This window comes from Argiope bruennichi, chromosome 10, assembly GCF_947563725.1.
Source record: "Argiope bruennichi chromosome 10, qqArgBrue1.1, whole genome shotgun sequence".
Taxonomy (NCBI): domain Eukaryota; kingdom Metazoa; phylum Arthropoda; class Arachnida; order Araneae; family Araneidae; genus Argiope; species Argiope bruennichi.
The window spans coordinates 113,965,464-113,979,578 of NC_079160.1; the positions used below are offsets into that span (position 1 = coordinate 113,965,464).

The 14,115-nt window shown below is 29.4% G+C and overlaps 1 protein-coding gene across 3 annotated transcripts; it reads right to left on the reverse strand.

Moving 5' to 3' along the window:
• Positions 1-5,294: 5,294 nt before the first annotated feature.
• On the reverse strand, positions 5,295-13,583 carry LOC129989380 (zinc finger protein 271-like). 3 transcript variants are annotated; one of them, XM_056097887.1, is made up of 2 exons: positions 13,297-13,583; positions 5,295-7,537 (listed from the first exon to the last, which is right to left on the reverse strand). In XM_056097887.1, exon 2 carries the CDS (start codon positions 7,121-7,123, stop codon positions 6,089-6,091), a length of 1,035 nt encoding a protein of 344 aa, XP_055953862.1. In that variant the 5' UTR covers positions 7,124-7,537; positions 13,297-13,583; the 3' UTR covers positions 5,295-6,088. The 3 variants fall into 3 exon arrangements, with proteins under 3 accessions (XP_055953862.1, XP_055953864.1, XP_055953863.1); XM_056097889.1 differs by lacking the exon at positions 13,297-13,583 and adding an exon at positions 11,582-11,600; XM_056097888.1 differs by lacking the exon at positions 13,297-13,583 and adding an exon at positions 7,734-9,083.
• Positions 13,584-14,115: the final 532 nt, after the last annotated feature.

Here is a 14,115-nt window from a genome sequence, read left to right on the forward strand (position 1 = left end):
ATCAAGCATCAACAAGTACACAGACGAGCGTGGTTCCGAAAATAAAATCAAGAAAATATTCGCAAGAATGCTTAAATTTTGGGTTTACCAGCACTGAAGTAAAAGAAGAAGAAAGACCCCTGTGTATCATTTGCTCCAAAATGTTGGCTGCAGGCAGCATGAAGTCTAATAAACTTAAACGACATTTGGAAACGCTTCATAGTGAGTACGTCAACAAACCCAGAGAATTCTTCGAATTAAAATTAAAATCATATAAAAAGCAAAAATCATTTTTTAAAGAAATGATTTTTTCTGTGAATAAAAAAAGCTTTAATTGCATCTTACAAAGTTTCATATAAAATAGCCAGATATAAAAAACCTCACACCATTGGTGAAGAGCTTATTTTGCCAGCAGCAATTGAGATTGTAGAAACTATGCTTGGAGATAATTTTTCAAAACAATTGCAGTCCGTACCTGTTTCAAATGATACTGTTGCTCGTCCAATTGGTGATATAGCTGAAGATGTACAGTGTCAGCTTTTCTCGAAGTTGTGTGACAAATTGTTTTCAGTTCAACTTGATGAAGCAACAGATAGTAATAAAGATGCTCATTTAATTGCCTATGTTCGATTTTGTGATAATATGTCAGTAGTGGCAGAATTACTTTTCTGCAAACCAATGGAACTCAAAACAACGGCCCTCGCATCATTCGCTATTTTAAATGATTTTATGAACCAGGCAAACATAGAATGGAAAAATTGCGTCGGAATATGCACCGATGATGCTCGTTCAATGTCCGGAAGATTCCAAGGTATACAAGCACTTGTAAAACAAAAATCGCTTCAGTGCGTCTGGACACTTTTTTTCTGTTTTACTTTAATAAGTTATTAAATACGTCAACATGTGTTTTGTTTTCTATGTATATGTGTCTTTCCTCCCAGTCAGTTAATCATTTTTTTAAATAATATATTCTCTTGGATATTTTCGCGCCCCCCTAGGGGGGCGCGAGCACACTAGAATGGAAAAATTGCATCGGAAATGGAAATAGAATTGCATCGGAAATAGAATGGAAAAATTGCATCGGAAGATGCGCCGATAGTGAAGGTTCAATGTCCGGAAGAGTCCAAGGTATACAAGCACTTGTAAAACAAAAATCGCCTCAGTGCAACATTGCATGATCCACAAAGAAACTTTGGCTTCGAAAGAAATGAATCCTGGGTTGAATATTGTGTTAACTACGGTTGTAACCGTAGTAAATTATATAAAAATGAGACCCCTGAAATCGAGAATCTTTTCCGTTCTTTGTAAAGACATGAATTTCAGTACATTCATCATTACTATTTTATTGCGAGGCAAGTTGGTCATCACGTGGGAAATTTTTGCAACGTGTTTATGAATAAGGAGAAGAAATCGCCAATTTCGTAGCACAAGAAAACAGACCGAAGGCCGAGAATTTTCGCGATGGTTTATTTGTGATGAAATTGAGGAACTTGGTCGACATATTCGAGAAGTTAAATAACTTAAACTTCAACTCCAAGGAGCAAATACACATACTATGTTGGATACGAGTGATAAAGTTAATGCTTTTTGTTGAAAATTGAAATTGTGGAGCAGAAATTTAAAGCAAAAAACCTAACAATGTTTGCAAATGTGGATGATTGTACTAAAACTTACAAGGCTGAAGAAGAACATGTAAAAGTTGTTTTGTAACCCTTGAAAATGTTTTAGCCATGCTAGTAAAGAATTTTAAAAAGTATTTTCTTGCTAACGACAAACTGATAGCAAGTTACGAGCGGGTTAGGGATCTATTTCATAAGACTCCCGAAGGACTCTCAATTAATGAGGAAGAAAAATCCATAGACTTCACGATAAGTAGCGAAACTAAAAGACAATTTAGTAATAAATCGCTATTTGAATTTTGGGCAGGAGTAAGGATGATTTTTCTGCACTAAAAACAAGAGCATTTCACATTCTAATACCATTTTCAACATCCAACTTTTGTGAAACTGGATTTTCTGCTGTGGCTTCTTTGAAGACAAAATATAGAAACAGAACCGAGAGTGGCTATTTCTAATAGTAAGTCTTCCTTCGAAAAACTTTGCTTTGCAAGACAAGCCCAAGAAAGTCACTAATAATTATTAAATTTGTTTTTAATTTAGTGTGTTTTGATTAAGTAAGTTGTTTTACTTTAATAAGTTATTAAATATGTCGAAATGTATTTTGTTTTATATGTGTATGTGTGCTTTTCTTTCAGTCTATTAATCAATTTTTTAAAATAATATTTTCCTCTTGGATATTCTTGCACCCCCCCCCTCTAGTGTGCTCTCGCCCCCCACGGGGGGCGCGCCCCACAGGTTGAGAATCGCTGAACTAAATCAATGAATCATGTTGCAATCCTGATCGAAGTCAGTAATTTAGACAAAACATTTTCTTGTGTGTCTATGAAAATTGATGTTTTTTACAGACATATTCCAACATTTCAATGAACTGAACGTAAAGAATTATCGTCATGATGGATCTCATTCGCGCTTTTGAAGCTAAACTGCATATTTTCAGAAACGATATTAATACAAGAAACTACAAAGATTTCCCAAATATGAAAATAAATAAATAAAGATTTAGATGTACATGAGAAATCAGAGGAAGAAAAAGTTACTGAAGAATTTATTTCCGTAATTGATTCTTCAATCAAGGAATTTTCAGCGAGATTTTTTTCAGTTCAAAGAATTATCGTAAGAGCTCAGGTTTATTATGTATCCTGCTGTGACTTCATTTGATAAACTGAGTTTATCTCAATTCGACTATAATTTGAAATGCAACTGATTTATTTCCAGTCTAGTTCAATATGAATTCAAACATTTATTGAAACAAGGAAGAAATTGGAATGGATTGAAACAGAAAGATTAACAAACAATAAAAGTAAAAATGCTAGTAATAAAATTTTGAAAACATGGAATTCGATTCTAGACACATTTAACTGTTTGAAGAATCTGGCTCATGTTATTTTAACCATATTTTCATCTACATATGCCTGCGAGTCATTATTTTCAGAGATGAATAGCATTTAAGACTTACTTAGAAACCGTCTGACGGATGACTCCAATTCAGCATGCATTCTGCTCAAAGTAATATCTTATAATCCTAATATAAATTATTTGTCATCTAATCTGAAACAACAGAAGTCACACTAATGTTACTTTAATTTCAATTACACGCATAACTAAAGCATTTACTATTATACAGTGCAAAATGTATTTTTTCGTAGTAAATAAAGAGTTTTGAGTTGTTTCTATTTAGTTTTATTCAAAATCACAAGTCAAAATTATTTGAAGGCATGTCTTTATCTCATTAAACATTTCCTTAGAAAAAATGGCACGTTGATCGATAAAGGTTCGCCACCCTTGTCTTAGGGTTATGATTCTGTTATTCGCACACATTTTCACAATTAAGGTCATTAGAAATACGTTAGTTTTAGAACAACTGTTAGACAATGAATTAGTTTCAATTACATTAGACTTATTATTTTCTTTAGGATGATCAAACATTAAATAATAGTGCGACTTGGCACAAAATAAGCACGAATTTTTAACTTTACAAAATTTTGAAAAGTGCAAAACAGAGAAACAACAAAAACATGCACGATTTTTCAAATACACTTTTTCTTTTCATCAAGAGATATATTTCTAGCTTCTAAACAAAAATAATTCTGAACACATTGGGATACTTTAATAAATTTGGTATTCATCTATACTTATATAAGGCTCAATGTGTGTCTGTTGGCGCTCTACAGAAAAGACCATTTGACCTACAGCTACCAAATTTAGTACGTGTATACCTTGGAGGTCGGGAATGTGCACCTGGGGTCCCTTTTTTTTGAAATTTTAATTATTAATTAAAAACTAACTTTCCCGCCAAAAAATCTTTTTATTTTCCCCATCACCAAATGAGTAAGGCTTCAGCATTTTTTCCCCCTACACTAATGAGGCTTAAGGTTAACATTTTTCGGCCGATTATTTCAAACGATTCTGTTTATTTTCTTAATGTTTTATGCATCTAAAATTAAACATTGTTAATGAATCGATCTTTCAGATTCATTCTGAAGTACTTTTGAACTAAAATGAAACAAAATAAAGGAAATTAAAAATTTCTAATCTGCATAGCTTTACCCCAACTGGCTTAGAAAAATTCACGCATTTGCGTTACCGTAATTGGCGTTGAAAATTCACGCATGTGCATTGTGTTCTGATTGTTTACATCTATTTTCAACGGATTCGGAATTCATTTAAATTATTTTTAGATTAGTTGTATGCTTTTGTAATTAAATTGTATTTATGTTAGTTTAAGTTCATCGTTTTTTAAGCAAATTTTAAACATGACGTGAAAGAAAGCTTTCTTCTCGTGACATCACAAATGCATTGTACAGCTTTTTGTCTTTATGCGGTGTCGGCCTAACCATAAAAATAATACTGTGTTCTTTTTCTCTTCTCTCAAGTAATACTTCTTAAGTAGGTATGGGGATATATGACCTTGAATAACCATACGACATGATCAAGATAATGACAAAAATTTAGAAAATTAAATGAAATGTCAATTGCATACAAACAATAATATTGGATTGCTGTGCATGTATATAAAAACATGCTAGAACTGGAAAGCTAAAAGGGAAGTGAAGAGAGTGAGTGCTTCATTATTATTGTCCAAAGGAAAGAAAATTATTTATTATAATTTCAACGAAAAGGGGGGGGGAGTTATATTACGGAATATTGTCTTAATTAGAAAAAATTGGTTAGAATTAACTACAACAGAAAGCACACACAAAAGTTTTGTTTCATTTTATAAAATTTACTTCCAAGGAAAAAATTGTATAAAAGTTAAAATGTTATTTTCAAAATATAATTGTTAATTCTTTCACATGGTATTAGGGATTGTTTCTTCTGTTTATTCAATTGCATATCTTGATAAGTAATTTTTGAAGCTACAAAATAGAATGTCTAACATACAATGGTTATTATTAAATATACTTGTGAATATTATAAAAATACAGGTATAATCCAATTTACATACACCGATATAAATTAAGAAGCTATCAAACATCAGAGAATAAAACTCTTTTGTAGGTGATTCAAAGATGAACATTATTTAAACGGAAATCGTTTTGTGTGCAATATTGTACAGCATATCACAAATGTTTACTGTTATTATACAGATATATTAATAACTTATACATTATAAATCATTTAGGAGTAGGTAATATAAAGACACCCCATGCTGTTCAATAAACAATTTATTCATAAAAAGCTATGTAAAAACAGACTGTCACAGAAAAAAGTAAACAACAATAAACATAAATAAATTCATCAATATATTGTGTTATACTAAATTAGAATTAATATTTCAAGTAAAAGTTTTTTTTAAAAAAACTTTTTATTTTTTATTTTTAGCCGCATTTTGTGTAAAATTTCCATCGCGAATTTCTTTCACATTGTTTATATATTCTTAAAACGTTCACGCTCAAAACGATTTAAATGCGTATTTCAAAAGAACACGCTTTCCATGTGTTTGCAATTGCATTGAAATGAAATTAAAGCGTGCAAGTACTGTAAAAGAAAAAAGAAACAATTTTCTAAAATGTCAAATATATATGATATTACTATAAAGAAACTAATGAATGATAAGTGAATAACTAAAACTGGCATGAATATTTTGTTAATCACAATGGAATCATATTCATTTATAAATTATTCCACTTTTAATATTAACTTAAATACCTTAAGTATGATTTATACTTTTTAAACAGATCTTTAAACTCCATAATCCGCAAAGACATATTTAGTCAGTGTTTTATCTGTGTGCTAGGCGGGGGATAAGATGGGACACTTTTGTAGAGAAAGAGCTTCAAAAATATCGATTTTCTTTTATTTCTATTTTTGCTATGATCTTTCACTAATGTCTATTTAAAACATAAGCAAGGAAATTTCTTACTGAAAATGTTTTAATTGAACGGTTTCTCTTCCATACGCGCTCGCAAATGACTTTTTAATTAGCAGACGTCAAAAAAAATCTTTCATTACACAAGTTACAAAAAAGGGTTTCATATCAGTTAGCAAGCTTATGGTTTATCTTCCGTGTGTGTCCGAAAATGCCTCTTTAATTGCGAGTTTGTAGTATATGCTTTACTACAAATCACACATGCAAATGGTTTCTCTTTCGTGTGCGTCCGCAAATGCCTCTTTAATTGCGAATTGGTAATAAATGCTTTACTACAAATCACACATGCAAATGGTTTCTCTTTCGTGTGTATCCGCAAATGTAACCTTAAATACGATTTCAAAGTAAAAGTTTTGTTGCACACATCGCATGAGTAGGGTTTTTCTTTCGAATGAATCCGAATATGATCTCTCAAATTTGAAGTGTTAGCAAATGTTTTATGGCATTCATCACATGTGTAAGGTTTCTCGTTCGTGTGCGTCCGTAAATGATTCTTTAATTGCGAATTGGTAGTAAAAACGTTACTACAAATCACACATGTAAAAGGTTTCTCTTTCGTGTGCACCCGTGAATGCATCTTCAAATCCCAGTTGCAAGCAAATGCTTTACTACAAATCACACACGCAAACGGTTTCTCTTTCGTGTGCACCCGCAAATGTATTCTTAAATACCAGCTGTCAGAAAAAGCTTTATTACACAAGTTACATGCAAATCGTTTTTGTTTCTTATGCGTCTGAATATGTCTATTAAAAGACGAATTGTTAGAAAATGTTTTATAACACATATCACAAGAGTACGGTTTTTCTTTCGTATGTGTTCGAATATGTCTATTTAAAGACGATTTGATAGAAAATTCTCTATGACACACATCACATGAGTACGGTTTTTCTTTTGTATGTGTCCGAATATGTTTGTTAAAAGACGATTTGTCAGAAAATGCTTTATAGCACACAACACATGTGTATGGTTTCTCTTTCGTATGTGTGCGTATATGGGTAATTAAATGACACCACTTAAAAAATACTTTACCGCAAGCATCGCATGAATATGATTTCTTTTGTGAAGGAGTATGTAAGCCCTCCTTTGAAATTTCCTCCTGAGAAACAGCTTGATTGCATAGATCATAAGGACGTGGCTTTTCCATGGAATAAGCCATAAGAAAATGACGTTTTAAAAGCACTCGCTGCGAAAAAAATATTAATTATTAATCAGAAGCAGCCGATTTACCTTCATATTCAATTTTTAAACGAAATTTCAAAAGTTCCCACAAATACATGCACGCATACAGTACCTACAAAAGGTTTTTGCCATCGCTAAATGGAAAGATGCAATTTTACATTTGTTTGTTGAAAGTACTCTTTTCCACTTGAGTTACAAGAATTGTTCTTTTCTTTATCGTTGTTCCGGATTCCAAGATACGTCGCATTTAGTATCCGTTTTGTGAATTGCCTTCTTATCGTTATTCCTTGCACTAGGAAAACTGCGATGACACCGCGGCAGCTCTCTTTTTCATGGAAACACTTTGGAATTGTAGCATTCAACAGGTTTTCTCACAATGCATCTTTGGTATCTAAATAAAATAAAACAAAGTTTAGAACTACTGAAAAATCTTCAAACATGTTTAAAGTTTCAAACGGATTTACAGAGCATAAGAGTAAAGAAATTAATAATTTTGGAATGATTAGAACATATATAGGGCGATTAGAATAAAATGCCAGCTTTGAAAGGCTTAATCTTAGTAATAAAAAACTTCAATGAAATGATACCTCAGAGATGAATTCTGTAAATTACCATCGATTTTACGCTCCGTCTTCTTTATTGGTTTTATGCTAGGAAAAAAAAAATTATAAATGCTTTCTCGTCATACAGTTTTTGATTTTTCATTTTCAACACCTTAAATGGCTTCAGGTCTGTCACTCCGAATTAATAGCTCCTAAATGGCGAAATTCTACAGCTTTCGAATCGAGAGCTATTTGCTTTCGCCATAGGCGTTTATCGTTACGAACTGCTCGGATTATCACCTCTATAATATGTAACACATAAGTGGCAGGGGAAAGAGTGTGGAACTTTTACTATAATACCAACAATTTTAAGAGATTGCCCTGGAAACGCACTAAATACTTTGAGGTGGGGAAAACGGGGGTCAGGGGAAGAAAGAAAAAAAAGAAAAAGAAGATTAGAAGAGTTTTAAGTTAAAAGGCATAATACTTGAGTTTACAGAATTTTGAGGAATATAGATACTCTCTCGTTTAATATTATCTGTAAGGCCTCCATGTACCATGTTTGAATTAGCCTATTATTAGACAGCATAATAGCCTACTGTGATCTCCACAGGAAAAAAATCTATGCGCAGAAAATTTGCAAGATAATGATTTGGCGGAATTACAAACAGGATGTAAGATCTAAACGATTTATCTGAAATCAAATGTAACCAGCATTCTCGGGAAACCAGCTGGTCATGTGAGACGACTAGTGAATAATAAAATGAAATTTAATAAAACTTAATTCAATTTACAATAAGTGAAATATAATAACTGTCGCTGCAAAGTATTAGAGGAAAAATTGCAAATAATGCACCTCCTTTCCCTCCAAAGAAAATGGCATACCCATGCTAATAAAGAGCCATTTAAAAAAATGATATGCTAATGAATTTAAACGAAGAAAAACTGTATGAATTGCCCCAAGAAAGAGAAACTCACTTTTTAAATTTTAAAATGGGCCTAAAATAATTCTTCAATGATGGAGTTTCCAAACATTATTTAATAGCATTATCCATCCCACCCCACTTAATTTTGTTTCCTCCCGAACCCTATATCTTTTGCGGGGTTTTGAATCACCCTATATATCTGAATTGATTTGGTTGGAGAATTGAAAGTTTATAAAAATTTAATAGTAATAAAATAAAAGCGAAATTTAGAAACAGAGAAGTTTTGCTATAACAAGGATCAAAATATTTTTGGAATAATATACATTTTTAGAAAAGATTCCTTAAAGAATTCATTCTTACATGATTTTCTTTATTTTATATGTAGACCGATCAGTTCATGCTGATTTCAAAACGTAAAATAACTTAAGACATTTCACATGATAGGTATCACTTTAATATTTATTCATTAAAGCATTAAACATTTTTTTTTTCACAGAGTGAAATAGTTATTTTTCTTCATGTGTTTCTACTGATATAACTAAATTTTAATGTGAAAAAATAATTTTCTCCTTCAGGTGCACAACATTTTGCTAGCTATGAGAAGTTAATGAAACAGGACACAACTGATCGAAAAGTTGCGTGAAACAACAAGCATACAAACATAAAAAAAAAGAGGGGAAATGCCCTAATGAGTTCTCAAATAAGATTTCATGACAGTTTTTATCTTTGTAAAATATTCTTTTATAACAAGATTTATGCAATTGGTTTCAAGTTTCCAGTTCAAAAAAAAAATCAATTCTTTATGTTTGTTCTCTAACTGTGTGGTAAAATGTCTTCATAACAGTGTATTGTATTTTAAACATTGGGTCATTTTGTAAATTCATATTTTTGAAGAAATAACAATGAACATTTAATTACAAAGGCAATATGTCAAAGAAAACAAAAGGCACTTTATTTAAACAGATGTATGAAATGCATTTGTGCATTGTTTTAATCAACTGAAATACAGAATCAAAATTTATGCTTTTAAAGAGATATCATCTATTTTTAACCCAATCAAGTAAGAGTAGAAATTTCAACTTACTGATATATATATATATATATATATATATATATATATATATATATATATATATATATATATATATATATATATATATATATATATATATATATAAAACCTCACCATTTCTATAAAAGGGAAAAAAATTGTGAATTTATTTTCAAATTATTTAATTTATAATAGAAAGTAAATCTCGTGCTTTTTCTATTTCACGCTTTTAGGCTGTTCAATTTAATATAAGCCATACTGAGAAAATTCTTAAGCATAAAATTTTAAAATACTGAAATCTAAAGGAAAACTGAAAAGAATGTCATAAATGGGCTGAAAACTTATACTCCAATTTAATTCAAAATTTCAATGATATAGCAATCACATAAATGATTCATCTAAACAATTTTGTTTGTTTTTTAGTATTGACATATAAAAATATTTTTGATAATTTACTAAGAAACTATGTACACATTTAAAAAAGCATACATATGAAATTACATTCCTTTTACATGTTCATTAAAAATTATTTGATCTGGTCCCTAATTTGTAAAATAAATACATTTAAAAAGAAATTCTTTATGGTTTGTGATATGAAACTAAAAAATGCAGATTTTGAATTCACAGGAAAAATTAATGAGAATTTTCACCAACCTTCATTTCAGCAGCATATATTATGAAATTATAATCATCAACAAAAAAGAATAATTGTGAAGAGTTTATTTGGTGTTTAATCTATATTATGATTGATACACTATCTATAAACAAGTAATTGGACATTTGTGTAAAAAGAGATAAAAAAAATTATTCATATTCAATAGTTGGTAGAGCCTCCACCTGTTTAATGGTATATAGTGTATATATAATATAGGAATATTCTTATATTTAATATATATTATAATTAATTTAATCTATATTAAAATACTTATTGATATTTTTTAGGAATTTCTATATTATTAAAAGACAGCAGCTCTGATCAAATGTGATAGACATCAAAAAGACATTTCTCAAAGTCATTTTAATATTGATGAATTCAGTAGTAAGTATATTTCTAGCAGCCTTAAGTATATAAAATTGGCAGCTGAAAAACCTTTTTGAATTTTAAGCTCTATCAACTCAATTAAATACATTCATTATCAAGTATCTATGTATTTTTAGACAATAAGGGATATTCATAAACTCAATTTACATATAGATGGTATAGGAGGATCTCAAATCTAACACTGAACATACTAATTTATCATTTTCAAACCAGTATAATTTATTATATACACATATAAAAATAATAAAAAAAAAGAATAACTATTTATATGGGTTTTGGAATAAATTTTTAAGTTACTTCTAAACTTATGTTGTAACATTTTCTCCTCTTTTCTTCTTATATTATTAATTTCGAATTTCTATTTTGCAGGAACAATCTCTTGCGTATGAATATTCACTAAACAGCAAGTAAAATATATTCATAATAATATTGTTACATTTCAGATTCTCGCTTATTATTTTTCTTTTCAGATTCATATTTTCAACAAAATAATAATTTTAAAAAATGAACACTGAAATACACTATATGTTTCTACGAATGTTCATGTTTCGAATACGAGTGGTTCGAATAAAAGACGATACGAATTTATTTTTCACACACACACACACCACAGAACATCACAAGACAGATTCACAGAACACCAACTACATCATTCTCCTTATAAACATATTATAGGTGTGCCCTCTAGCGGCAAAAATTCAGAACACACCCCACCTGTACTCTGTTAAGAGTGCATCTTACAAACTATTATACTATTATCAAATATAAAAGAAAAATAAAACAATATTAATTCACAAACAATAAAAACAATAACAAATACAATAGAAATAAGCAATGATACATAACATTAAGTTATTTCAAGTGGGTAAATTACCTGAATTGGTCGTCTGCACTGACCCTTAGATGTTTTGACAATACATGATCTTATATGACCAATATATATATATAATGAAAAACAAATCACGGAATTAAAAGAAAAGATAAAATATGCTTGAATACTTTCTTGCATAAGAAGAAACAGTAATATTAAAAATGAAATAATTAAATAAGCTATCAAAGAAAAGCATCTTTAAAATCAACAAATATATTGAATATCAGATATTTATTTTACTCAGAAATATTCAATTTTATTAATTAAATTTTAAAATTACACAAATTAATAAATCAACAGTGAATAAAACCTAAATTTCACGTAATTTTTGGTTTATGTTTTGCTTGACAATATTAAGCCATATTAATTTATAATAACAAAAAAAAAAAAAAAAAAATGCATAGCCAAACTTTAAAAAAATAGCATTTTTAGATAATAATATATTACACTATAATAATGGAAGAGATTTCATATAATTAAATTAAATATATAGAACTAAAGAAAATTACCAATAAGTTACTAAAATCAAATGAAATAAATCTCTCAACTTCTTTAAAAAAAATGAAAGATCACAATCTGGAACAAAATTTGCTTCCAAATTAAATTTCAGTTTCATAAATTAAGGGAAATTTATGTGGGTTCATATACGAGCATATGAAACCAACTTTTATATTTAAAATGGCATAATGAAAATGTGATAATGCTAAATAAAATGTTGCTAAAAAATTAAAAACCTTTAATAATAGCATTCTTAAAAAGAATTCATCAAAATAGACTCGTTACATAAATGAGTATTCATGTATTAAGTACAAGCAAATTTTAATCACCAAAGATCAGCCACTAATATCTCCTTTAGCAATAAAATTTTGAGTATATTGACAAATAGAATGTTTTAATACACAAATATCTATAAGGGAAATTCATCAATACACAAGCAATTATGCCTATATGGAAATATAATGTTTACATTTCCTTGACACAATAAATTGTATTTACTAACTTAATGAAATTTGAATTGTTAAAAGATTTTTTAATATGTATGATGAAATAAAAATATTTCCTATATTAGTAAACTATCTAATAGTTCAACACATGTAGTATGTTAGATGCATGGTAGAAGTAACATATTTTTAGCTTAACTATCTCAAGAAAATGTAAAAAATTGACACATTATTTAATTAATCATCCAATACTTCATCTGCAGGTAATTTTCTTGGTAAAAGTGAATTTTAGCGTGCACACTATTCTTCACTTCATCCATTTTCTTAAAAACTATGCAACACAACCATTCACTGTCATAATAAATTTCAAATATTTATTTAATTCCTTTGTTTAACTCTTCCTTTAATATCATGCCAACAAGGATTAAAAAAATTATTTTGACGAAACACACTTAATAATTATAAATATATAAACACAAAATGACAAACATAAAATATAAAAACTGCTTTTGCATAATTTTAAAACAATAAAGTCAATTTATTCCGTACATACAATATAAAGGTGATTAAAGAAGTGAATGATATTAAACACTCAATAGAAGTGTTATAACTGTTCTAGGAGGGGAAAAAAATGTTAAATTTGCTGATTACTATTTTGAATTTTGCACGTGTTACTAATATTAAAATGATGAGCATTTGTACGTATTCTAGCAATATTTAACACAGACAATTTTCGAACTCTCCTTAAGAATTAAATATAAATTCATTAAAACTTACATGACGGCATCCTTGTCAATCAATAAAAATATACAAGTAATAAAATTTGTAAACAAACATCACTCGTCGAACTGTTATAGAGAAGAACATCTAACGTTCGGATACGGAAGTACAAATAGAACATCCATTCCGAATACAATATCCGAATCTGGAAAAGACAATTCCAAATCAAGTTCAATTAATAGGATCCTAATTTGAAAGTTAGATGCAGAAATGCGGTTTAGTCACTATAAAAATGGTTATTCCAGTCCGGAGTGAATGAAACCGAAATATTTATTAATCTGACCAATTCCTTTGGAGGGAGAAGTTGTTGTTGCTTCAGTGAAGAAGAGAATAGTCATCTGTTTTATACATAATGGAGCCATATTTTTTCCCGATTTGTTTCTTCAAGAGGAGGAACTATACTAGCGTTCGTTGCTTTTAGAATGGAATTAATTCAGATGCAAGCAAAAACTAATTAAAAGATCAAAGAAATAATGGAGTTCATGGGGTTTTTTTTCGATGTGTCAAAATGAGATAACGATATATATATATATATTTCCCTGTGATAAAAACTTTTGACATAGTATTAAAAAATTGTTTTAACTATGAGAGAAGTTTGAAATATTTTCATGAGGTCTATTATGTTCTCGTATTTCAATATTTATGAGAATTTATTAATTTCTCCCAGATTAAAAATTAAATTAAATATCTATATCATCACATATCTATCACCGCAAGAATGGAGAGAGCCCTCTCGTGGAGTTAATTTACCACAATGTTACTTACATGTCAATGTTTACTCACATGTCGATGGCAGAAATGAAGGGGAAAAAAGAG

Excerpts from the sequence above, each read along its gene's own strand:
- LOC129989380 (XM_056097887.1), bottom strand. The coding sequence starts at position 7,123 with ATGGCTTATTCCATGGAAAAGCCACGTCCTTATGATCTATGCAATCAA.